The 27,462-nt window shown below is 34.2% G+C and overlaps 3 protein-coding genes across 4 annotated transcripts in view; 1 reads left to right on the forward strand and 2 right to left on the reverse strand.

Moving 5' to 3' along the window:
- LOC129737866 (hemicentin-2-like) overlaps positions 1-27,462 on the forward strand; it is an 811,499-nt gene that overhangs the window by 709,767 nt on the left and 74,270 nt on the right. The gene's annotated exons all lie outside the window — the stretch shown is intronic.
- LOC129739446 (general odorant-binding protein 83a-like) lies at positions 16,490-18,157 on the reverse strand. 2 transcript variants are annotated; one of them, XR_008735868.1, is made up of 3 exons: positions 17,713-18,157; positions 17,574-17,641; positions 16,490-17,390 (listed from the first exon to the last, which is right to left on the reverse strand). XR_008735868.1 is itself a non-coding variant. In XM_055730899.1 (2 exons), exons 1-2 carry the CDS (start codon positions 18,154-18,156, stop codon positions 17,624-17,626), a joined length of 462 nt encoding a protein of 153 aa, XP_055586874.1. In that variant the 5' UTR covers position 18,157; the 3' UTR covers positions 17,497-17,623. The 2 variants fall into 2 exon arrangements, 1 of the variants encoding a protein (XP_055586874.1); XM_055730899.1 differs by lacking the exon at positions 16,490-17,390 and having other exon boundaries at positions 17,497-17,641.
- LOC129739448 (general odorant-binding protein 83a-like) lies at positions 18,773-20,387 on the reverse strand. The gene is made up of 2 exons (XM_055730902.1): positions 19,914-20,387; positions 18,773-18,995 (listed from the first exon to the last, which is right to left on the reverse strand). Exons 1-2 carry the CDS (start codon positions 20,334-20,336, stop codon positions 18,978-18,980), a joined length of 441 nt encoding a protein of 146 aa, XP_055586877.1. The 5' UTR covers positions 20,337-20,387; the 3' UTR covers positions 18,773-18,977.

Below are 27,462 nucleotides of genomic sequence, written 5' to 3' on the forward strand. Positions count from 1 at the left end.
ATACAACGAGTTGAAATAACAGTTAAAAATATGAACCGGATATGTTTGTACATAAACTTCAAATAGTAATTAACCCTCCAAAGCCGTTCGGGTCAATATGACCCGAAGCGCACATTTCAAACATCTTTATCATCATTCCAATATACTGATAAACTGGTAGTTTTGACAGACCAAGTATGTTCTATGAAAATAATGATCAAATTAACGCCAAAAAACTAAAATTTGAGTTTTTAAAATCGGTTCATTGAGAAATGAAATACAGCTAAGCAAAGCAAAAACTGGATGTCGTTTTTTTTAAAGTAAGACTTTTTTCTACCGAAAAATCTGTCATAGCGGTAAAAACTTTCATTGGACCCCAACATATTTATACATTGTCGAATAGATGGATTCTTGACAATTTCAAACATCAATGAAATAATAAAATACAGAAAAGCTGTCAGAAGTTATGAGTATTTTAAAAATAAAATTGATTTTTCGGACTTTTAACTTTCTGAACCAGTTTCTGAAAACCTGGATATCGACTTTATTTTGAAATGTCGAGTAATTAGAATAAATTACCTACACAATGAATATAATATCATCAAAATCGGTAAACATTTACAGCCAGGAGAACGAAATCAAATTACAACGCATATTTCCCCGAAACGGATATTTAGCGAACGGCTTTGGAAGGTTAACTATACTGGCGGTAGAAATTGATAACGATATCGTAACCAAAATAAAAGTAGTTAAGAGAATTCACCTAAAAAATCACCAAATCTGATTTCATAAGTTTACTCTACATCTGATTTAGCTTGAAAAATAATGGAATCGAAATCGGTTTTTTACGGTTGCGTTTCAGATGCGATGTGACTGCTCAATTGTTAGACAAAAGAGGGGCTCTGAATTTGACCTTGAGCAAAGTCCCGCCAAATCTCGAGAACAACTCAGTAGTAAAATTACTATTTTCACTCCTCAGAAGCCCGAATCTTATCAGATTTTGCAGAAAAAAAAACGCTGTCGACGATTTTGCGCGCGACGCTAACCGTAATTAAACGGAATTACTCGGAAAAGTATGCCGAAAATCGAAAAATTAGTCCAAGTGGTAGAACGTAGTGTGTCTACTTTGACTACTCGATTAGAACTGTGTTCGATTGTTATGAATAAAGTTTTTTTGACAGCTGTTTTCTCAGTCAGGAGCTTTTACTTTTAGAACAAGCTAGTTTGGTATGAATAAAGCTCAAATCTGAAGCAATTGCTCGACAAATCTCCTAGCAATTGCTTTATTTTCTAAGCATGCTCGGTAGCAGACTTTTCCAATAAAAAATTCTTTAATAACGTCATGAATTTATCAAATTAGCAATATTTCACTTCAAAACAGTTCAAAAAGGCATTTTCAACATGGATAAAGAAAATTCAAAGTGATAACCCAACTTTTTTCATATTCCTGACGTGTATAAAATCATTCGTCTAAGATAAAATTAAACAAATCAATTAGTAAATATTTCAAATTATAAAATATCCGGCTATAGTAGAAGAAGTTCCAATTGGCTCAAAGTAAGAAATAAATTGTAATAATTTAAAATATTATACAAATCTATCATTTTTATATAATTTTGTTATAAGCTTTAGATTTAAAAAAAATCTAAATTAAAATGCGCGCCTATTGCTATTTTTTTATACATCGGATTATCCCAATCCGAATACATGTGGAAGAGCTTATCTATATATATAAAAATGAATGTTTGTCTGTCTGTCTGTTCCCTATAGACTCGAAAACTACAGAACCGATCATCGTGAAACTTGGCATCTGAGGGTTTTTGGGGCCGGAGATGGTTTCTGTAATAGTTACACACCGCTCCGACTTAAGGGAGAGGAGGCTTTCATACAAAATTTGTATTTTTTCGAAACAAATTAAAGTCATGACATCCATTTTCTCGAGATTTTTTTTTCCTTTGGCGGTTTGTTTTTCGTCTCTATGGTCGAGGCGTCGCGAGCCAACGTCGAGAGAGGATAGTAACCATGACATAGCATACTGATCAGTGGGAATATTTTGGCGCGTATTTCCCAACCAAGCATATTTTCAATGCAAGGGGTGGCGATATGAAGCCTTGATGTGATTTCATTTCTACACATTTGTACAGCACATGGTTATGAATGACGCCTAGATGTGACCCAGATTGACATTTTGCCGATCGAATAAAACATATAGGTACCTAAATTTTTGCCAAAATCTGAAATTGAAAAGTCATGGCATCCATTTTTAGAGATTTTCTTTTCTTTGAGGGGTTTGTTTTTTTTGTCTCTATGATCAAACAAAGGTCGTCGCAAGTGGATAGTAACTAAAACATAAGGTTCATTGAACGCTGGAAAAATTTAACAATTAGGCGCCTGTTTCTCAATCAACTACCTACCTAAATTTCTTATGCACGTGGGGGCGATATGCAACCTAGATGTGTTTTTTCTTGCTTTATTGTACACAGCACGTGGAAATAAATGACGCCTAGATGTGACACGGATTGGTATTTTATCAATCGAATCATAACCAATTGAAAGATTTGCAAAAATACTTCCATATTTAGTTCGTGTTAACGCAGGTTGTATTTGTTGCCTAAAAAATATAAATTTTGTTCTGATGCTAAATGACGGACAATTCAAAAAAAAAATACAGAAGGTAAAGAATTTACATTTCTTTAACCCATTTCGCCTACAAGATTATTTTTGAATCATATTGATAACAGAAATATGAATAAGATGTTTTCTATAGAGGTCGGTTGGAAACATTTTGTTGAACATGTAAAAATGTACTTAACTGAAGTTTTATCAAGCGCCATTTAAATTTAAAGAAAATCAAAAAATCCGATCCGACACATGAACTAGATCAAGAGCCTTTTCTTTAAATTAGATAAGATAGGACTGACGTGTGCATAAGTGAAACGTATCAGTGAAATAAACTGATTTTTATTGACCAAAAGAAGGGGAATTCATTCTCCAAAAGAATTTTCATTCTCGGAACACTAGAGCATGTTCAAACGTTCAATTTTTTCTCTGTTAAAAAAAAATTAAAAAAATATGTTTTCTTCTGGAAATTGTTACTTCTGACACATCTGAAAATAAGCTTTGCGTTTACACTTGCCCCAATATACGGGACAAATGTTAACTTAGAAATTTGTTTTTGCCAACGTTTTTGAGTATTTGACTTTGAAAGAGAAAATAAAAAACGCTGAAAATTTATTTAGTGATGCAGCTGATATATTTTTTTAAATATTTATATTTTTTTCTTGAATAAAATTATTCAAAAAAAAGAACTTGGCACTGTATAAAATCGATAATTTTCATATCATGTCAAGTGCTGCATGGGAAAACTTCAAGCTGTAATGTCTCATGTCCACGAATTCGGCATATGGCAGAACATTTTTTTAACATAATTTTGGCGCAAAAAGGATAGATATTCAAACTGCTTCGAAGGGCTAAAATGGTGAAAAAAGCTGTTTGAAAAAGGTTTTTGAAAAATCCTTTTCATCGTTTTTTTTTTCAAAATTTCTATAGCTCATTTTTTCAACACCAAAAAATACACCATCTAAAGCTAATCAGGAGCTGGAAGTGCTCATAATACAGAATATTAGGAATATACTCAAAAAACTGTCCCGATTCACGCTTTTGATCGGTTTTCAAAACTCTATCGCCATAAATTACAATATGCAATAAATTCCAATATGCGAATCTTTTTCTTTCAATTAGAAATTTATGTAAACTCGAGCCGGGTAAATCAGCCTACCTTCTTCAAGCAGTGGGGGACAAAATTGGAAAAGATAAGGGAGCTCCCATGTAAGTTTAAGATAAAGAGCTTTTTTGCGTACGTATATTTGGCATATTTCAAAAAAAGATGTGACAAATGTTTTTATGGAAGTTCGTAACTTACCACTTTGGGAAAAAAGTTTGAAAATCCTTAAAATTTGACATTATTTAAGTCATTATGAAGCTTCAAAAACAGAGTACAAATTTCAGATCTTGACAAATAAATTTAGAGATCAAGTTTCAGTAAATAATATATACCATCTTTAAATCGCAAATTGGAACTCCAGCTGCAGCTCTCATTTCAAAGTTGTTGGTTCTGACCTATGAGGAGGTTCGATTTAAAAAAGTGCTTGAAAAAATCTAAATTTTTACAAATTGCATTTATTTTTGGAAGGTGTAGCAAAGCACACCGGGTCAGCTAGTGATAAATATTAAAGTAAGGCAATTTTTTGTTTGACAATATTCGAATATGTTTTCATTTTTCTTTAAACATCAACATACGAGCATGCATTTACCAAAAAAATTCCGGTCGTTCTTACACCCGCCAACCGCTTCGTCGACTTCAAGGCGACTTTAGCCGTAATTTTCAATTTTCTGATCGTCTTCTTTCATTTTACTTTAGAAAACTTCAGATTCTGCTGGTTGGATAGCTCTATTTTTTGCGAAGCAAAAGCTATGTTCTAAGACTTTAGTACACATCCGCTAAGCAAATGTCTATTCATACCAAACTAAGCAAATGCTTTGGACTTTTGCTTTGATTGATTTCGAGCTAAGTAAAAGCTATCGAAGCAATTGCTAAACCTTATTCATACCACTGAGTGTCATTTCAATGAAGCAGAGATGCCATTTTTTTCAGATCATGACATTTTGTTTTTTTTTTACATTTAATGTATTTTAAAGCGTCATCCACATTTGGCATCTTGAATTGCAATTTCGGTTGCTGAGACTTGTTTATGTTTAAATATATTTAGAACTAGATGATGAGATGCATGTCTAAAATCTCCCGACAAGTATGGGGACCTACTGCTCTTTTTAACAATCAGGATGTAAACATATAAACGAGTCTTAGGGCAGAAACACAGTGCACGCGAGCGAGCGAGCGAACGATTCGCGCGAAGAATCGCACCTCATTTGAACACGTTGAAAACTGTGAGACCGTTCACAGTGCAAGCGACGCGATTCGTACTACTCGCGCGAAATACCATTCGGAAAAATATCCGTCGCAGCAGTCGCGTGAATACTAACTTAAAAATAAACTTCATATGAACCTGCACTGAGATATTTCTCGGGAGTTTTATTTCAAAATATATCGCGTTATTTTTAAATAATAAAAAAAAGGATTTTCCTCGACTAACTTTTTAAATAAATTCGAAGCAGAGGTCAATTTCAATTATGACAAAGTTTTTCCAGCATATACCTGTCGTTTGTCCAGTATATGGACGAAATGGTGACCAGCAAATTCTGAAGAGAAATTCGTATTATTTTGCGGCACGGTGAATTTGTGCTCTTTGTGCTGTAAAAAACACAATACTTCGGGGGAAAATTTAAACATTGTGAATTTATTTTTTTCGCCAAGCTGCATAAGATGCATATTCCATATACCGGCGCGCGTTTTTTTTCTCTAATTATTTGAAACCTTTGGAGATTCCGATAACAAATTGCGTGGTCATCAAGTCTCGCACGATCCAAATTTTTTCATTCCATTTTTAATTGCTTGAATAATTTAAGAACGTGAAGTTTTGATGCCAAAATAAATAAGATGGTTTATAAAAAATAATTTTCTTCGAAAAACGAATACTCCTTTTCTTTAAGAACAAATAAAATAACTTCTCCTAGAGAAATTGATATATGGATATTGTTTTAAATATTTAAAACAAGAGTAGATTTGCTGAAAAATATTTAAAGTACTAGCTGCAAAAATGGTTATTTATCATTTCCCTTCATCTTAAATTACTATAATCATGATTATACAGTTCAAAATATGTCGACATGAAAAGAAACGCAACTGCCAGATCACAATCAGTTGCTTGGACTCACAGTGAAAGTCGCCGGCGCTGATAGCGATAAAAACTCCGGTTTGTGGATTCGGCAATAAAAATAATTGAATGGTTTTATGACGCTGTTAAAAATTATAATTGAATGTCACATACGAATTATTTCATAATGATTTAAAAAAAAAACTTCTTAAAAATTATTCTTTCAATTCCCTATAAATTGATTTACATAAATATTATATTCTTTCCTATCCATAAAGTTTTTTTCAGTGTAAATCGCATCCCGTTCGTCGCGTGCACTGTGAACGATCCTGAAAAATGTTCGCGCGAAATTCATTTCAGGTGCATTCAAAAATCGCTCGCTCGCTCGCTCGCGTGCACTGTGCTTCTGCCCTTAGGGCAGAAACACAGTGCACGCGAGCGAACGAGCGAGCGTTTCGCGCGAAGAATCGCGCCTCATTTGAACACGTTGAAAACTGTGAGACCGTTCACAGTGCAAGCGACGCGATTCGTACTACTCGCGCGAAATACCATTCGGAAAATTATCCGTCGCAGCAGTTGCGTGAATACTTTGTTTTGGTTCACCCAAACTTCATATGAACCTGCACTGAGATTATTTATTGGTAGTTTTATTTGAAAATATATCGCGTTATTTTTAAATAATAAAAAAAACGATTTTCCTCGACTAACTTTTTAAATAAATTCGAAGCAGAGGTCAATTTCAATTATGACAAAGTTTTTCCAGCAAATACCTGTCGTTTGTCCAGTATATGGACGAAATGGTGACCAGCAAATTCTGAAGAGAAATTCGAATTCTTCTGCGGCACGGTGAATTTGAATTTTTTTTTTGTTTCGATTATAGTCGTTTTACCATCTTTATGGCATTCGCGACTTTATCAACGTTACAGTTGGCGGATCGTTATTGAAAAACTTATCCGGTACAACTGTGTTCGATGTTTACTCTTGGGCTCGAACTCGCGGACATCGGCTCAGGAGACAACAGACTTGCCAACTGAGCTATATCACAAGGCCGTGTAGGTGAATTTGAAATGATGAATGCTATTTGTGCTGTAAAAAACACATTACTTCGGAGGAAAATTTAATCATTGTGAATTTATTTTTTTCGCCAAGCTGCATAAGATGCATATTCCATATACCGGCGCGCGTTTTTTTTTCTCTAATTATTTGAAACCTTTGGAGATTCCGATAACAAATTGCGTGGTCATCAGGTCTCGCACGATCCAAATTTTTTTCATTCCATTTTTAATTGCTTGAATAATTTAAGAACGTTAAGTTTTGATGCCAAAATTAATAAGATGGTTTATAAAAAATAATTTTCTTCGAAAAACAATACTCCTTTTCTTTAAGAACAAATAAAATAACTTCTCCTAGAGAAATTGATATATGGATATTGTTTTAAATTTTTAAAATAAGAGTAGATTAGCTGAAAAATATTTGGAGTACTAGCTGCAAAAATGGTTATTTATCATTTCCCTTCATCTTAAATTACTATTATCATTATTATACAGTTCAAAATATGTCGACTGGAAAAGAAACGCAGCTGCCAGATCAAAATCAGTTGCTTGGACTCACAATGAAAACTCCTAGAAAAATTTGTAGCATCCTAACATCTGTAACCAAAGAAAACACTCAACTGCTGAGCATAGAACGTTTACATATATCCAGAAAAAAGTAAATTTTACTTGTTCAATCTGTAACATGAGCAAGGATAACGATAAAATTAAATAATAAATATGACTCTAGAACAAATTTATCTTACATTAAAGTGCTTCTGAAATAAAATCTTTGGTGCTTATTCTGCGAGTCACGTGACATGGATTTGTCAGGTCAACATGATTTGACGTCAGTGAAAGTCGCCGGCGCTGATAGTGATGAAAACTCCGGTTTGTGGATTCGGCAATAAAAATAATTGAATGGTTTTATGACGCTGTTAAAAATTTTAATTGAATGTCACATACGAATTATTTCATAATGATTTAAACAAAAAATAACCTCTAAAAATTATTCTTTCAATTCCCTATAAATTGATTTACATAAATATTATTTTCTTTCCTATCCATAAAGTTTTTTCTCAGTGTAAATCGCATCCCGTTCGTCGCGTGCACTGTGAACGATCCTGAAAAATGTTCGCGCGAAATTCATTTCAGGTTCATTCAAAAATCGCTCGCTCGCTCGCTCGCATGCACTGTGTTTCTGCCCTTAGCAACAGAAATCGCGTTTCAAGTTGCCGTATGTGGACGAAGCTTAAGGAATAACCCTTATAAACATCATCTGAATACATTCGGAGTTATTTTGTGAGTCGAGTCCTTCTAACTCCAGGAAAGATGTGCAAGCCTGTACTAAGAGATGAAATATGACTCCTTTATCTGACATGGATGAGTTAATACTGACTGAACTTAAAAATTAAGGTTCATTCTATAGCTTGGAGTGTTATGTGAAATGTAAACAAAATCCATGCATTGTATATAAATTTAAAACTTTTTTTTAATTTTCGAAACTTTCTAATATTTATGCATAATTGATTTTATTTGCTTTCATATTCATTTAATTTATTTCATTTAGATTTACGCTTTATAAGATATTCTTGTATACAAAACTAGATATAATTTGTGTTCAAAATCATTTCCAATGTGTAAGAAACCAATAAATCTCTATGCGACAATTCAATATGTTCAACAAGTTCAACATAGTGCGGTTGTCGAATGGTATCAATTTTCAGTTTAGTTGCTTTTTGTGATATATGTAGAAAGGATTTTGTTTTACAGCTTCCAGAGTTTGTTTGTAGGTTATGTTCGGCTTTCGGTCTTTCGGTCAAGATTTACAACACTTTTTATGTGCTCTTCATCCAACGTTTCGAATTAATATTTATTCTTTTTCAAGGAACTAAAATAAAACATAAAACATAAAGATATGACAACTAGGAATGACTTCCTAATAAGATGCCGACAAACAGGTATGTTTCCCCCACACATCACAGACGTTTTTCGATGTGTCTTTGCGCTGTTTGAAGACAACAGCCCCTACCTGAACGAGCTCGACAGGCAGGTCAACCGGTTCAAGAGAGCGATATTGAATTTGGAAATCAAACATACGTTCTATAAAATGAAACAGATCGCCAACAGCATAACAGATACACGCAGTAACATAAAACGGTTCATCCCAGATTATGAAAGCGACCGTTTCTTCGCCAAACAGAACGCTTTCCAACAAATTCATCAGCAAAAACGCGCGGCCCAAACTGACCGTAAATATCGAAAGATTATGGACAGATCGATAAAATCCCTTGAGCAGAAAATGCCATCACATAACCTCCGGGCGTTTCACAACAGCACCACGGTAGAGGTGCCCCAACCTGTTCAACTCTTACTCAGTCTGGGATCCAAGTTCGCTCTACCGCCCCCAATCACAACACCAAAAACATTTTATCATCTAATAGCAGATATTGAAGGAATAATCGAAACGACAGAAGATGAAGATGTCAAGATCCGCAACCGTAGCGCAGCGGCTAACAAAATAATTAACCACATCCACACGCAGAAAAATAGAACACGATGCAGTCCTTCAGATAAGTTCTACAAAAACGCTATTATCGCCACAAAACAATTCCTAAAATCTGATCCGAGCATCATCGTACTCGAAGCCGACAAAGGTAACGTAACAGTAATGATGAAACGCGAAGATTACGATGCAAAGATGGAAGCACTAATCGGGGACCAAAGCACATATTCAAGCCTAGCTCGCGATCCTACAAACGGTTTTCAAACTAAGAACAACGAGTTCGCAAAAAGGTTAGCAGATTTAAAATTAATCAACAGGGCAACAGAATTAAAGCTAAAAACGTACAAAGCAACCGCCCCTTGCATCTACGGGACACCCAAGGCACACAAAGTAGGCTTGCCATTAAGACCAGTAGTACCATGCATGACGTCACCATCTTATGAATTGTCCAAATATATAGGACGAATACTCCAAGCATCGATCAACAGCAAATACAACGTCAAAGATTCGTTTGAGTTCTGCGATTTCATCAACAATGTTGTACTCCCACCGGATCACATCTTCGTTTCTTTCGATGTTGTTTCGCTTTTCACCTGTATCCCCCGAGACCTAGTTCTCCGCAACGTCATCTACAACTGGGACGCGATAAAGAAGAACACGAACATAAATTTGGATATGTTCCTCGAAATCGTTAACTTCTGCATGAGCTGCAGTTATTTCAGATTTAAAAATAAATTCTACCAGCAAACATACGGCACGGCGATGGGCAATCCTGTGTCTAGCCCGATAGCTGACTTTGTGATGGAATCACTTTTAGACAATGTCACACGGACACTCGATTTCCAGATCCCGATCCTAAAGAAATATGTTGATGACCTACTGCTAGCCCTACCAAGAGAACATGTCCAACAGGTAAGAGAAAAATTCAATCAATACCACCCGAAAATCCAATTTACGGTCGAGATAGAGTCAGATTATCGCCTCCCGTACTTGGATCTGATATTGATCAGGCAGCCAGACCAATCAATAAAAACCGAGTGGTATCGAAAAGCGATAGCGTCGGGTCGCTTTTTGAATTTCAGATCAGCTCACAACACACGGCTCAAAATCAACACGGCTCTGAACTTCATAAAACGTGTGAAAATCTTTTCGACAAACGTTTCCCCCGATGCCGCACTTAAGTTGATTCATGAAAATTTGAAGTTGAACGATTACCCTACAACGTAATAAATAGATTAGTGCAGAAAGCGAACGAAACCGACACCACCAGCCAAAACACACAAGATACACCCACACAACATTACCGATCCATACTGAACATCGACGGCCTAACTGCGAACATAGTTCGCTCACTGAAAACAGACTATCCGCAAGTACGCATCGGCACCACGCAACAACATACAATACGCAGCCTACTGCCTGTGGTTAAGGATCCGATACAACCGATCGATCGTTCCAATGTGGTATACAACATCCCGTGCGCAGGCGCATCCGACCGTAACGAGACATGCTCAAAAGTTTATGTTGGGCAAACTAGCTACAAACTTCGTACTAGAATGTCCAAGCATAAATGCGACGTCACCAAATTGAACCGAATCATCGCCTCAGGGTCCACAGCATCAGACCCAGCCATCAGAGAGCTACGACAATCGGCCGTTGTTGAACATTGCTTCAACCAGGGACACATGTTCGACTTCGACAAAGCCACCGTTCTCGATAGCTCCAACAAGCACCGCCGGCATCTAGAGGTACTCGAAATGTGCTATATTCAAAGCACTCCGAATACCGTAAATATACAGAACGACACAGACGGAAGAGCGATCTCCTACGGCGGAGTGTTCCACACACTCTCTCGGACTGCTCACAAGCACTCATCGGCGCCGGTTTCTGGCTATGAAGAAGAAACCCAAACAACAATAACAAACTGTGAGTCGAGTGGATAAAGTGTTGCTTCGGGACGTCATTCGGAATACGGATTAGGCGCCGCCGCCCAGGCCAAATTATAGTACCGGGCACGTAAGTTACACGCTATCCTCCTCACTTTTGAGCTGAACCATTTCAAATTTAAAATTTTATAGCCAGAAACCGACGATTTATGAACGCTTTAGGAGCGCATCTGTTTCGGACTATAGCACGAATGTTCGAGTAAGTGAACATTTTTTGGTTCCATAAGAAATATGTTTTATGCTTTATGTTTTATTTTAGTTCCTTGAAAAAGAATAAATATTAATTCGAAACGTTGGATGAAGAGCACATAAAAAGTGTTGTAAATCTTGACCGAAAGACCGAAAGCCGAACATAAACTATAAATTATTCCCGGTCGAAAAATAAATAAGAGTTTGTTTGCTGATGCATTTTAAAAATGCTTGTTAAGGGAACTACATAATTCATTCATGATGAAACTAAGCAATGAAAAAAATAAGTTTCAATAATAATGATTTCATGCTTAAAATCTACGAAAAAAAATACTGCAACTGGCAACCTTGCCACCGGCCGAAAAGTAAACAAACCGGGACAAAAGTAAGAAATGCGAAAAGTTTTAAGCGATTTTAACTATTTTCACCACCTCGCTTGGTAACATCACCGAGCGCAAGAGATGCGGGAAAATAACGGAAACCTTTAGAACTCTTCAAAAAGTGTGCCAGCCTCACCAAAAAAATTTAAAAAATGTAAGTCGTTTTTTTCCATACGAAATTCCACCATAAAGAACCAATTTGATCAGCGCTACCTGTTAGCGAATAGTGAACTAGATTATCAAAAATCATACGCCATTGCAAGATATAAAATTTGTTGGTTACTAAGATCCAAATTCTTTAATGCACTCGGTTGAAATATTCAAAAATCATTTTAAGCATTAATTTTCGAAAACTAACGTGTTTTTTTTAAAGTGTGTCGATGTTCCTAATTTGGCACTTACTGTTCCTAGTTGTTAACATATGTGTTCCTAATTATGGACATATAAAGGAAAAGTGTATCAGCGTACCCAATATTTGTTCCTAATTCTGCATATCTCACGTGAGCTTTCATTACGTCGTATGAAACATCTTCAGGTATCAGGTATCAGAAAAGGGGTAGGCTTAATAGCGGCACGTTATCCAAACAAACGGGAAAATTGTGCCTAGCCTTTTTTTTACAGATTTCATCATATAGGTACCTGAGAAACCTGAAAACCATAAAAGTATTAGAAAATAAATAAATATTTAGGGCATAAAGCCGATCCACGTAGGGATTTTGAAGCATTGAAGCTTAAAACCACATTGGGTGAAAAATGACAGATTGTTATTTTAGTTGAAATTCTTAGAATTAGATATACTTATAACAGGATAGGCGAGAGTACATAAATGCTTTCTAGCAAACGAAAAACCGGCATATATGAGCTAAAATGAATCACACGTTATTGATTCACAACTTCAAAATTCAGGAGATTTGAGTTTACAATGATCAGAAAATGTTCTAACCAGGATGCTAGAATGAGGGCAAATAAACGATTTTATAATGGCAAAGTTGGCTTTTAGCCTATCCACATAGGGATTTTTAAGCAATGAAGCTTTTTTTTAATCATAATATTGGAAATAAGGACTTTTTTTACTTTCTTTGTAAAATTCTGACATACATTAAAAAATGAAGTCGGGCAAAAGAGGGACATGTACACACTAAGTGAAAGGTAAATATAGGTACAATAGTACCTTTGAATCATAGCTTAAACATACAGGAGATTCAGAGCACAAAATCTTAATTTTATATATTTTTAATTAACTGACCAGTTAACGCTCTGGTTAGACGACTACAATGAGCTTCTGTGACGCCAAATTTGAAACAAGCGATATTAACACTGCACGAAGCTGTAGCAGTGGATTCCAGAACCAGGATTGACGTATGATACGATACATTTTATGCGATACAAGTTTTGATCAAAAACTTGATTTAAGGAATATTGAAGCCTTTTGGAAACCTAAAAAACAAAAAAAAAAATCGAATTTTTTTCCCACGGAAACGATATTTGTACGGCTTCAATGATTCAATAACCAAGACGCAATTTTAACAATTAAATATCTTTATATGAACGGACATTTACCTCCGCACAATTCTGTTACCAATCCAAAGATAGAAGGGACTGAATACTTGTCCATTATAAGGAAAATACACAAATTTTGAGCTTGACGTAACAGATATAACTGATGTAATTCAGATCATATTCTTCTATGATTTCAAATCGATTAATATTAACAGAAAGCCCAAAGCAATGGGACCGTAAGCGATGCGTTTGCGATTCACATTTGAATACTTGTGAAGAGATTTTATTGAACGGAGTTACTAGGAGAACAAAAAGATTAGTTAAATGAAAAATCATATTCCAAATTGGTGAAACGGGAAAATATGGAAAAATACAGCTTGTGCAAATGCATGTACTACATATGTACTATTGGCATACCCTTCTCGAGAGAAAATACGTACAAAGCTTAAAAAATACTAGCAAGAATTTAAAAACTGATTCAGATTTAAAACATTTCCTTCCAATGTTTTGAACTTGAAAAACTTCTGAACTCTGCAAGCAATAATTGACCTTGACCTTTTTTCTCCCCTGCCCAGATACAGCCTCATTGATTTCCAATAGACAGAAATATGAGATAAACGTATCTGGGAAGTACTGGATAAGTCGCCTCGTACGACATGGATCAGTATCCCAGCTGCAGTATTCTTTAGGCCGCTACCACACAGCTAAAAATTCTCATTACGTCGTACGAAACATCTTAAGAATTCACAGAAAACTGCTGCAAAAGTTATCAAAACAACTTTCAAATTGGTAGTTCACAAATAGAATATGTTGTCAAGGCCACGAATATTCTAAGCTTATAAGAAATCAAATATTTCGTTTTTTTAATTAGAACAGATGAAATTTGTTTTTTTCAACATTTTTTTTTTCATTTAACATTTATGATATTTGAATAAGTAGAGAATTTAAAGAAATGGATACAAATAAGTTTATAACGTATTCCATTCAGACTCTTTTTTCAATTTTCCATTACGATTCTGTTCTCGTTGAAAAGCTCTCTGAAGCATGATGGTTTATTTTTTTTTATATTTCTTAATCTTTTTTTAATTCTTTGTTTTTTTCCTCTTCAAACTACTTCCAGCTGATGGGATCCAGCTTATAGAACAGAAAAATATTTTTTTCTGTAGCTACGATGTTTCTTTTTTTTTTGTGGTGACTGAGATAAGTTCAAGAGCTGCGAAAAATCATCTGCTTTGCAAGTTTGTTACATGTTCCAGAATTTAAAAAAACACGGTATAAATTATTTGCTTTGATGAAAGAATTACTTTTGAGTGCTTTTCTATCGCGTGTAGGTTTCTCTAATTGATCTTCAATTTGAAGACGAATTGAGAAGCTTTGGACTATCATCGCCCAATAAATACATGTGACATATTTAGATTTTCCAAGTTTGTAACAGACTCCAAGAAGTTTTCCTATTGTTCTTCAATTATTGGAAGCTCGACAATATCAACATGCTCTGCTTTGAGCAGTTTTCAGCTGAAATATGTGTTTGAAAATCCTTAATACACATGAGCAGACATCTGTTCTCTACACATTGTAATAATTTTACTGTTGAAATCTCCTGCAATTTTCGAGAAAACGATTTTATTGTAAAAGTAAAAGACAAATTGTTGAATGATTCAAATTAGTTCTTTTGAATTTTTGAACAACGATTTTCTTTGTACTTTCGTACAATTCTCATGTCCATCAAGTCATGAATATGGATAAGTTTTCATTTTGGAATTGACACATGGTTTTTTATTAAAAGCTTCCTTAAATTCAATTATAGTCATGGTTTCTCAAAGCTGTGAAGCTTGATGTCTATTTCCAAAACTTCTTAGGGTTTCTTAAACAACGCTTTGTAAAAATTTTCATGAATATATTTTCGACATTTAGATATAGCTCATTAGTACACTATAGTTATAAAAAATTATCATGTTTTAACTTATAACCATTTTTTACAGTTAGTTAAAAATAAAGATAATATAAAATAAGTTTTAATACCTTTACGTCAATCATTATTTTATTTATTTTACGTCAATCATATATGTAAATACATTAAAAAAACGCTATAACTTCATATAGTTGGGAACATTTTACTATGTCCAACATTAGGACCACACTGAAAAAAGTGTTCCTAATTATCGACATAGATTTTTTTTAGTTTTTACTTGAAAAAAAAAACACGATATTAACTGTCTAATTACTAAAATCATTGTGATTAACAATACGACAAAAATTTAAAAAAAATGGGTTGAAAAGTTCACCTTAAATCTTCCATTTCTAATACCGTGTTTTGAAGAAACACGGTAATCTCTTTCAATTTGGACATATTTTGAAAAAAAAACTGCTTTTACTAAAAATTTTGGGAGTTGGAAAAATAAATTGTGTGTATAATGAAAGTTAAGATGATCCGTTACATTACCATATTTTTTGTAGTTGTGATAAATCGAAAATAACGTCACAAACAGTCAAATCAAACAATATGTTAACATAAGGTACACATGCCAAATTAGGAACACCTACCCTAGTTCTTAAAAAGAAGGACTAATGGAATCAGTTTGAAACTTGTAATCTTTCATGGGTAACATATAAGGTTTTATGGAAAACCAGCCAGCGCAATCTGATGAAACTACAGCTTATCGTTTTTCCACTCGAATGCACTTTCGGAAGACTATAGGGGAAAACTGTACAACACGCACCAGCGGGGCCTATGTCATTCTTTCTCAAAATTACACTAACCTATGGCTTCGAATGATGTTTTTCTTAGTTTATATTGTAGCAAACAAACTTTTTCATTATTGTTTAGATGAAAAGTTAATAAAAACGACTTTAGTTCTTGGGAACAGAAGGATTAATGAAATCAGCGTGAAACCTGTTATTTTTCATGGTTAACATTTAAGGTTTCATGGAAAACTGGCCTGGGCATTCTGATGAAACTACAGCTTATCGTTTTACCACTCGCATGCACTTTCGGTAGACTATAAATATTTTGTTGTATTTTACTAACTTCATAAAAATTTTAACTAAAATCAATCATATCAGAATTGGGGCAGAATGCCCACAAGACCACGTGATTCAGGCTCAAATTTGGATTGCTGTTAACTTTTAAGAAAAACCAAATATAAAAACAAAATGCCATTCTTTTTATTTGCTGACACCCAAATTACGATATCAATGCATAATTATAATAAACTTCATCCTTGTTCTAGTTAAAAAGGTGCACCAATATTCGACTCGAAAAAATTATCTGCCGCCATGTTTGCCGCGATATCAGTCAAGAAAGTGATTTTCATTGCCTACCTGAAGGCGTTTTACCTATAAGGCTATAAAAAAGTGTATTTTGAAAACCGAAATTTACGATAAGTTTAGCATAAGTAAATGATTTTCTGCCAAAGTATGGTTAGTTTATAAAATATGATGAACATGTAATTGAACATTTTATGTTAAAATCATTACATTCTTTATAATCTTTGTTTCATTTCGTACCACCCTTTCGGTATGATGCGTTATGTCCATTAGTTTTGGCGTTCTACCCTGCGGCTCGTTTTCTGGCTATTTAAGTTTTTTACAAAAAGATAATCAAAATCGTGTTTTTATCAAATTTTTTCTTTTTGATAATACGTAAATCTGATCTCTGAATCGTCGTAAGCTTTTAATTTGGTTCTTAGATGATTGGTATCGCTGTAAATAGCGATTATGCTTAAATGATGCGTCTTGTACAGTTTTCCCCTAAATATTTAGTTGTGTTTTACTATCTTCCCACACATTTTAACTAATATCAATCATATCTAAGTTGGGGCAGAATGCTCAAAAGACCACGTGTTTTACGCTTAATTTTGAATGCTGTTAACTTTTGAGAAAATCAGAATATTAAATCAAAATGCCATTCTTAACATTCGCTGACTCCCAAATTACGATATCAATGCCTAATAATAACAAATTTCGGCCTTGTTCGAGTATAAATAGTTCACCAATATTCGACTCGAAAAAATTAACTGCCGCCATGTTTGCCGCGATATCAGTCCAGAAGTTGTATTTTGGTTGCCTACCTGTAGGCGTTTTACCTATAAGGATATAAAAAAGTGTATTTCAAAAGGTGGATTTTTTCATTAGTTAGTTAGTTATATAGTTTTGTACTTTATAAAAGTGATTAAGTATATTTGTTTCCATTTTCATTGATGTATTTTTATTTCTGAAATATGATTTAGTTCATTCCCGAAATGTTCATACCAATGGTTTTGCAATACCTCTGTTTTGTATAGCTTGTTCTTTCACTTTTTCCGGTTTAACCAAAAAGCTACATAAGGAAGTAATGCTGGAAAAGATAATGAGAAGCATTAATGTATTTCCTTCTCCAAAAAAATGCTGACAGCTTATGCCTCTTACCTCCGGATCCGTTTTTTTCCAACAGTTGTGATACCATAGCGAGCGCTCACATTTGTCGTTTCCTTTCACCTTAAGGCATCGTAATCCCATCTTCAGGGCATGCGTCTCAAAACTTTTCGGTATGATGTCCAGTATCTTCATGATGTCAAGTTCGTCCCTATCGTTCATCCAAAATTCCGACGAATTAAATATACAGAACAGATAGCATCCCAGCTTTGGCGTTCCTTCGTCGTCTTCATCATCCCGGAACCGAGAGATTACCGATTCCTCGATATCTGTTTCGGAGTGACATTTATCCAAGCTATTTTTTACCAAATTAACTAGGTATTCCGGTGGGTAGCTGGAATCACGAAGCACCGTAAGATTCCTCCCAGCTCTCACCATTTCCGGTATCAGAGCTGTAACACCTAAGAAAATGATTAAGCTTAACCGATCCGATGCCATTTGGATTTCGATCTAAACTGAGACCACTTCTATTTTGCAAACGATCGGCGAACTGCAAGACAAGGCTTTTAATTACTGGGTATGGCTGAGAGCCCCGTCATTATTGAGTTTTGATTTGAAGCTTGTTAATTTTTATCGGACATGTCAGAATAAGATGACACTCTATAATTTGAAGTTTTGCTAGGGTCTGTTTGAAAAAAAAAATGGAATTCACTTCTTTTTACATGAATTTGAAAAGATGGTCGTTCAAACTGGGAACACATAACATAATGTAAATCTATTGAACGCGGTGATCGATACTCAATAAAGATAAACAATTGATTTGCAAAAGTCATCTTTGAACTTTGCGAACTATTTCCTATAGATGAAGCTATACCTAAAAATAAAGATAATTATAGCATTACAGAAACAACTTCTAACGATAACATGAATTAAAATAAGCGTTAGTTTCTTTTAAAAAATGGGTGCCAATTTACATGACTCGTGCACAAAATAGGAAATGCATGATAAAATTTTGAGTATTTTTCGTCAAAATGTAGTGTAATTGCATTTTTGTAAAAAAAAAAAACGGTTTCTGAATGTGTATACTTTCGGAAAAAAAGAATTGTCAAGGAAGTATGTTTGTCGAAAGATTTTTTTTTTAATTAAGCATTTTAATAGGAGTTTTTATCTAGAATCATTCCTATAACGTATCATTTTTTTAATACTAAAAAATATACCTATATACATAAATGAACCACGTTCTTATTGCACCTTTACCGACTATCTGTTTCATCTAACTTGCTAATAAATTTCTTTCCGTTGCATTGGAAATGCAATAGTTACACCAGGTAGTAGTGCTAAAAATAGAGAGAAACAAAAAAAAGGACAGGATTAGTTCAACGTAATTAGCGAATGATCATTTTATGCTAAAAGCGCTGCTGTGAGCGAGCAGTTAAAGTGGTGCAAGACTGTGTGTTGGCTGTAATTTGTGGATTTTGAATTCGTATCCCATAGTGGTACTATATTTAAAATTTATAAACAATCTTATATTTACCCATGTCGTTGTGATTGGATCATAAATTAAAAAAAATAGCTCACTTAAAGGAGCTTTGCTCAGGAAAAAAGTTACAACAAAACATGCGCATTTCTGAATAACGAAACATTTAAGAACAAACTATTGAGATATTTTGGTATCTAAACCGTCAGAAAGCCCATGAATTTCAAATCACTGTGCAGAGGCCTCTGATAAAAGCACCTCTGTGTAATATTTTTGTCATGATCTCTAGCCCAAATGTGTTGAGATGCCGGAGTACCTTCGGCAGTAAAGAGCGAGAAAGACACATGAAATGGGCAGAAAGATTTTAAAACGTACACAATCGTCTAAGAACTTATTATGATAAGTTTTTGTTAAACCAGCATTTAAAACTAAAAAAAAGGATACTTTTGGGATCTTAAAAATGCGAAAAAAGTATACACATTTCCCAACGAACGCATCTGGAAATAACGTGAAACAAAACTCATAATTTGTGGAATATATTTCACAAATTTTTGAGGTTTCCGTTAGCGACCCTGGAACTTATTAATACTATTTCATTCGCCTCCAATTATTTCAGTTTTGGGTATTTTTTCTGCATACAAACTTTTGTAATTTTTATCACTTTGGGTTAGCAGCAAAATTGTATTCTCTATGAAGTCACCAACCTTACAAAACTCTAGCATCCCTTCTTGTGAAAAAAAATGAACAATCACTTCTATGAAATCACTTTAATACTCACAACAGGATCAGCCATTTTCCAACACTTGTGATACCAGAAAGCTCGATCGCATTGCGTTTTCCCTTTGGGTTTGGTACACTTCGATCCCATGCCTAGATAGATCGCTTCGAAATTCGGCGGAATACTGTCCAATATTTTCATCAAATCCACCTCGTCGTTGGCGTCTGTGAACTTTCCCTTGATGAACATGCACTGCATGTAGCACTTCAGTTTTTCATCATCCTCGAACACATCCTCATCGCTGAATCGCGCAATGGCTGCCTCACTGACACCGGTCTCCTGAATGCAGTGTGGGCGAACCTCCTTCAAGGGAGCAACTGCACTTGGTGGGGGATACTCGTGGTCCCGCCGAGGGGGTGGCCCGGCCAAGGTCTGCATCGATAGCGCCAATAGTGCGAGTCCGATTCCAAAAAAGGCCACCATCGTTGGCAGCAAAACGCTCGTTGAAATTTGACGAAAACTTGTTCCCGTTGACCTATGAAAAACTACCGATTGACATCCCGTAAACTCGCTAATAAATAGCCCCGTCAGACGATTAGAGTGGCGGAAATGTACAATTTGTTCATCGTTGACTGATTTTATCGGATGTCCGCCTTTAATTAAAGACTTCCGGGTGTCAGTTTTTCCCGATTTCTGCCAACCGTAAAATTTCAACAACATCATGCTTGGCCCGGTTTCTGTTGTCGATGCAGCTGTTTGTTTTGCAATACTTTGCCATAGTTTGAAAGCGAACTATTTCTAATTTGGAAATTTGCGTCAACGAGAACTTGCGCTTTGCTGAGCTGGCATCATAAATCATACCCGGAGCATTGAAAAATGGAAGCACACCGTATGAATGAAACTAACAGGAGAATAGTAGTTGATTTAGAACTTTGAGCAATTCTAGCAGTTGGCGAGTTTAATTTGATATCAAATAGTTAGAGTTAGTTGCCCCACTTTGGACTCCTATAGCGGTGGTTTTTATAAATCCCTGTTTTCTCATAAATGGAAGAAAGTTTTATACTTTTCAGTAAACCCATCCGTAATTAATGATCTTGTCTGTGAGCTTCAATGAGAATTTTTAACATTTTCAACATATATCGGCGCAACATATTGAAAGATTTGCAAAGGTATGGATAATCAAAATTTCCAACTAATGAAAGGGTATCTTTTATTGGATCTAAAACCAAAAAATTGTTTTTCTGAAAAAAAAACTAACGAACTGATAAAAAAGTGTCATTTAAAATCGAATATGAATTGAAAATGGATGATAGCTTTAACGAATATAAAATAATGAAATTTCGGTGAATCTCACGCTAAAATCAAGCATATTCATTCCTAGACAGCTCTTTCAGCAGCATAATAGTTAAAATATTTCTGTGCTTACTTACTAGTAGTAGTTTATTTGCGAAAAGCTGACAAAAATTTTTCCAGATTTAACATTGATTTAGTTCTATTTTAGGAAAAATAGGTAGTATGGATCATATTTATCACAGTGATAGCGTTTTCCATTAGAACTGAGACAGTTAAAGAATGTGATTTTTTCTTCACTTTGATTTATCAAAATGCTTCCCACTAATTGAACCACTAAAGAGAAGGTACATTTTAAAAATCGTTGCAAATTTTACTAGAATGATTTTTTATGGTAAAAAGCCGTATGAAAGGAATCATAAGAGTTCACCGTTTGTATAGAAGTATCTTAATTTTTTGCCCTCGAAATGAATTGTTTCCAATTAGGCTGGAACAAATATCAATTCCTTCTTTTGTCACCCCCTCTTCGAAATTTTCCAATGAACCTGAAGGGGGAAGTAAATAAAGTTTGAAGTATTTTATGTCAATTTCGAAAAAAATCAAATATTCGAAAAGATTACAAGACCAAAAAACCAATTGTGAACGATGGGAGTCATTTCACCTTGTGTATTCTTGGTTTTATTGATTTTTTCCATAAAAAATTACATGATTTATAGGTTTTGTTCAATGACATAGCACGCAATTTGATTGCATATAAGGTTTCGTGCAATTTATTCCAATTTATTTATTTTTCCCATTAATTTTTAATTATCCTCCCCTTGCAATGTTCCAACTCCGAGTCATCAATTATCAATTTCTTCTATCTTACTAATCTAACTCTTTTTTTAATTGCGTTAAAAGACAGCTTAAGCTTAACACTAGGTTTACGGACTTTATGGTTAAAAGTACCTATCTATACAGAAACCCGTCAATTTGAGGGGTGGGAAAAAGGAATACTATAGAATCTATTGAAAAGCAACACTATAGTATATAAAATTGGCAATTTCTAATTCAGAATCAACTTTCTCGAAGACAACATAAAATTTTGGCTTTTGCGAAAAAGTAAGACAAGATTTCATTCATTTTTTTTCTGCCATTCAGTAGAGTGTTTATAGGAATTTTGAGCCAAAGTATGGCATTAAAAACTGAAAGTATTTCTCATATGTAAATTTTTTTAACCATAAGTCAAAACCTTTTGCGGGTTTTGGACAAAGTTGATGAATATGTTAAGGCTTTGAATTTTGAACACTCAAAAGTAATGTTCAGTGGTGCCAATAAAATTTATAGGCCGTCTATTGAATTCTTTAGAAATTTTTTTTTAAAGTTATAAATATCTCTGAAACTTGACCATCTTATCAAAATTTAAACGTGATATACATAGAGAAAAATGTACTCATTCAAAAATAATAATTATTTTTTATGTGTCTATTTTTGTTGATTAGTTATGAAGAGCTAGGGTTGCCATCCGTCCTGCAAAAGCGGGACATGTCCCGCTTTTTTTATTGAATGTCTCGCCGTTGCGCTTTTTATTCAAAATGTCCCGCTTTTTTTTCTTGGAATACTTTAACAATGGTCACTGGTTTAAACAAGAAAATATTAAATTATAGCCTCAATTTGAATTCATTGGTTCAACACAGAATACTTTTTTTTTTTCTCAAAATAAGCATCATTTATAGATCTTGATTTTTCTTCGGAATCTTAAATAAATTGTCTTATATTATACACCAGAAAGTTATTAGTATTCCTGCGTATTAAACTACTAGATTAAACTTGTCTATGACCGGACATCGCCTATGGCCAGACAACATTGATCGCAATATCCTCAAAATATTTTAACACCATGGAAATAGAGTAAACAGCAGTCTGATATAGTGTTTGAAATATGGTAATTGAATCTGTAAAGGTAGATCAATGATAGGCATCGAAAGCTTTTGCCTAGTAGTACGGAGAGGATCACCTAAACTTTGCATTTTTATAGTGGTCAGTTTTTTCGTATTGCAAATTATGAATTGCACATGAACGTCCTTGTTGATTGGTTATCTTTCGACTACAGTAGACATAAGATAACAAAAGAGGAGTTCAAACGAAATATCAGGAAATTAAAAAAGTGATTTGTCTTTGACCGGACGCCATATATCTAATTGTCTATAACCGGACAAAAAATATTAAATTTGAACATGATTTCAACTTGAAACTTTAATTTTTCATCTATATTATACCCCTAAATGATTAGTAGAAGATAAAGATTCAAAAACAAAAATATATTGGTGCTCTGAGAAACTTTTAATTTTGCTGTTCGGTCATAAAAAATGTTTCTGGTTTTTTCGAAATATGTATATGTTTTATTCTGGTTAGTCAAAAAAACCTTTGTGATAGGCTTCATAGAATGTTCAGTCTTCAAAAACTCGTACTCACAAGACCTGTGAAAGTGGTTTTAGTCATTTTGCCACGTTTTTGTGCCATTGGTGACAACTTTGGTGAAATAATTAATTTTGTCCGGCCATAGACAACAATGAGGAATAACTAATATTAAATCATTTCTCTTACCACATGAATATGTTGTCAATTAATTTTTTTCTTACATAGTTCAGTGATCATGAAATCTTCAAATAAGCAGAGGAACCAATATTTACAAAAATATATTTATGAAGTTATTGCTAAAAAAAAAACCTTAAATGTCTGGTATTAGACAGGTCGAATACCTTCTGTTTAGTTAAAATCCCTTTAAAAAAAACACCACCTTTTTAGACTGAACTGCCCAAAGAATAGAATGATGAAAGTTTTCTTATTCTTAAAACAAACTGTGGAAAATGGAAGTCATCTACGTAAAAACTGCGCAAAAGCAATCCGCGTAAAAAAAAACTTAGTGCACTTTTTCTGAACAACTTTGGCTATAAAACGTATAAGTTACGCTATACAATTGAACTTTTTCAAAGAGTTTTTCTAATATTCCGCTTTTTTCGGCTGTGTCCCGCTTTTTTGCGTGAAATTTCCCGTTTTTTTCTGAAAGTATCTGGCAAGCCTAATATAAGGTGTGTGTGAAATGTTATATTTCTTGATTTTTATTTAACAATTTCTGGGTTTTGCCCAAATTTGCTCGAGTAGTGCCCCAAATACATACTGTAATATGCTAGGGACCTTGCCACGAGCAGACATGGACTAGGATTCGAACGCTGAAATTTGTTGGAAATAGGGTCTTCATATGTTTTGTCGTTCATCAAAAATCATCTGTCACAAAGCCTCGGTACCGGCTAAACAGCTTCCGAGTTCTGGAACAAGCAAAATTGTTGTTTGATGTTAGGTTTGAATGACTCATGACTAGTTAACACTTTCAGCTTATCGGAGAATTTTTTTTGGACATTTCAGCTATCAACACTTAGTTTTTCGCTTATTCAAAACTAAAAATATTGGTATAAGACTTGACTTTCCTGATCCTGTCAGTGCATCTCCCAGAACAAAATGAATACGAAAGCCAACTGTTTCATTATAATTGAACGTTTGTAGCTTTGTGCAGTGTGTGCTTAAATAATAAAAAACAAATTAGGCGGGAACATATTTTAATTTCTTCTTTTTTTCCTTTTCAGTTGACGCATCACGAAAGAGGGGGGGGGGGGGGAAGGATAACAAAAAATAATGAAAGCGAGTAGAACAAAAGCTTGCATACAATATATTAGTATAAAAGAATTTTTATTTTTTTTTTTCAAAACAATAGCATCAACATTATTCATTCCCCCCTTCGGCATTTTCGGAAAAATAGAAGGGGGGAAGGGGAGGTAGAATTTGATATTTGTTTGTTATTACAATACATGTTTTGTTATGTCTCTTTGGAAATTATAACCTTTCAACATCAAGTTTGCAATTTTAAGAAAGTTTCAAACATACTGTTTAATTTACTGTTTAGTTGTTGCAACCTATTTGATAAAATTTTGAAAAATCGAACGCAAAAAATGCACTTTATTCTCTCAGGACCATTAGAACTCTAGAAATCTGACCATACGCTCAGATCAGAACGGCAGAAAGAAAAGGAAAATAACTAAACAAACAGTATCGTATTTTCAAATTCTTGAAAAATGATTTGCCTTCCAGCACTGCATTTTCACACTTCTGGATCCTACAGAAATCGAGTTAGAAAATTAAGGTTTTTCAAGGGTGCTACAATACATATAATGCTGGATTAATAAATTATAGCATTATCTTCTGAATTTTGAATTGCACTCTTTTAATATTATAAAGAAAACAAACTTTATACAGTTTTGCCAGTTTATTTGAAAGCTTTTTTTTCTTAATTTTTTACTGATAATTTAAAATATTTTTTTCCAAATTTGGAAAATTTCACCAATATTTTTGGTAAAAAATCCATTTTTATCGGAAAGCTTGGAGTTATTACTTACTATTGAATATCTCTTAATCCAATCTTTGCTTATAAATGGAAGTCTGAAGTTTCTAGAATAATTATCAGCAAAAATTTAAAAATTTGCTCTTGTGCTTTGTTCGCAAATCTTCCAAACAAAATTATTCTAGACCCCCGAATCGATTTTGAATTAATTGTTTTTGGATTGGGGAGCGTCTCCTCTACAATGTTAAAATATTTCAGAAATGCCGTTTTTTAAACAAGGAACCGTGACCCGCGAATGGTTAATACTTTTCTCGTTACTGATAGAATGTGTAACTTTTTCGTGCCCCACGCTTGTATTCGATGAAATCTTAAACTTAGGATCTTAAACTGAAAAGACACATATTTTTGACTAGAACTCCGGCGTTATTGGAAAATTACAATCCACTTACAATCTCCGTAATCTTTAGTAGTATTAAGCTGTTTTTATGAGAATATTTGAATTGGAGATGTACCGAATATTCGGAAAACCGATAAGACGAATATTCGACTCACCGAATAGTTGAGCTAAGTATTCGGCCGAATAGGCCGGATATCTACTACAGACTTGTAACTTTTTCAAATAATTTTGGATAATTTATAAAATATCCTAAAGTAATGTTGTAAAAGCTACACAATCAATCAAAACTTATGATTTCAGCAAAACATCTATGGTGTATCCGCGTATCTTTCACAATAGATCCTACAGGAGAATGCAGAACGGTATCGCTTTATACTTTGATTATAGTTTATTCCAGATTTTGTGGAAATATTTAGGCGTGCCCAGTAGAGAATCCAGTCAAATCTGGTCGGGATGTCCAGATGTGGTTTAATACTTTTCGAGTTTTGCTCGGGTTTACTCAGATTATTTGCTAAATCATATAAAAATCTGAAATTCCTATTTAAAAATTTTTTAGATTTTGTGTCAAAAATTTCCAAATATACATAAATTTGGCCTTTTTTTATTTTTTTTTTCAAAAATCGTTCTGAATGCCTGACCGTTTGGATACGTGTGGTTGAAAGTATGGTTTGCTCGAGGTTAAAAAATCAACTATTTTTTCAACAACTATTTTAAAGATATCTCGCTCAAATTCGACCTTCATCTAATTCAATATCAGAGAAGCAATTTCAAATAGCATGGCACCTGTTCCGACACGTATTATTCCAGATTTCAAAGGAACGCCATCTCTCTGGTGATAAACGCCCTAGATGCTACTAGTCATCTGAAGCCTTTTTCTGTTATTGGTGACATTTAAAAATCAGAAAAACCCCTACTTAATTAAAAAATATCTTGTAATACCACATCCGATAGTATCATCTGGTTTAAAATTATTGACTTAAAACATGAGGGTCATTAATATGTGAAAATAGAAAGCATTGAAATAATCGCTCAAGGATTTTTCAATGAAAACTCAATACAATATTCGACCGATCATTTAGCCGAATATTCGTTTGGCCGAATAGTTGAAAAGCTCATTCGGTACATCTCTAATTTGAATACAGCATACTTATCCTGACATTATTGTATTAAGTCTGAAATTTTCTAAACAAAATGTGTTTTCATTCCTCTTGCGCCAAATATTGATTTGCTCTATAAACTCACCAACGTTAACTGTAATTTTAAGCATTGTAAGGCAAAGAAAAGAGCCGAAATAAAATAAATATCATCAAGATTGTTAATCTTTTCATCCTTCATGGAAAGCTGTGGAAATCCTGTGTCAGACTGGAGATGAATGACGTTCCACAAAGTCGGGCCCGGACTTGCGTTTGCCACCGAAGAAAAGATAAAGCATGCTCCTCCAAACAGGAAAACGTGATACCCGAGGGATCGCACGGAACAAAATTAACGAAACTTGCTATAAAAATGCGTGCGAAATTTAAATCATTTATGTTGGAAATCCACGTTTC

This window comes from Uranotaenia lowii, chromosome 1, assembly GCF_029784155.1.
Source record: "Uranotaenia lowii strain MFRU-FL chromosome 1, ASM2978415v1, whole genome shotgun sequence".
In the NCBI taxonomy this organism is placed as follows: domain Eukaryota; kingdom Metazoa; phylum Arthropoda; class Insecta; order Diptera; family Culicidae; genus Uranotaenia; species Uranotaenia lowii.

What these genes read in the sequence shown, in the direction of transcription:
- LOC129739448 (XM_055730902.1), bottom strand. Translation starts at nt 20,336, where the DNA reads ATGGTGGCCTTTTTTGGAATCGGACTCGCACTATTGGCGCTATCGATG.
- LOC129739446 (XM_055730899.1), bottom strand. Translation starts at nt 18,156, where the DNA reads ATGGCATCGGATCGGTTAAGCTTAATCATTTTCTTAGGTGTTACAGCT.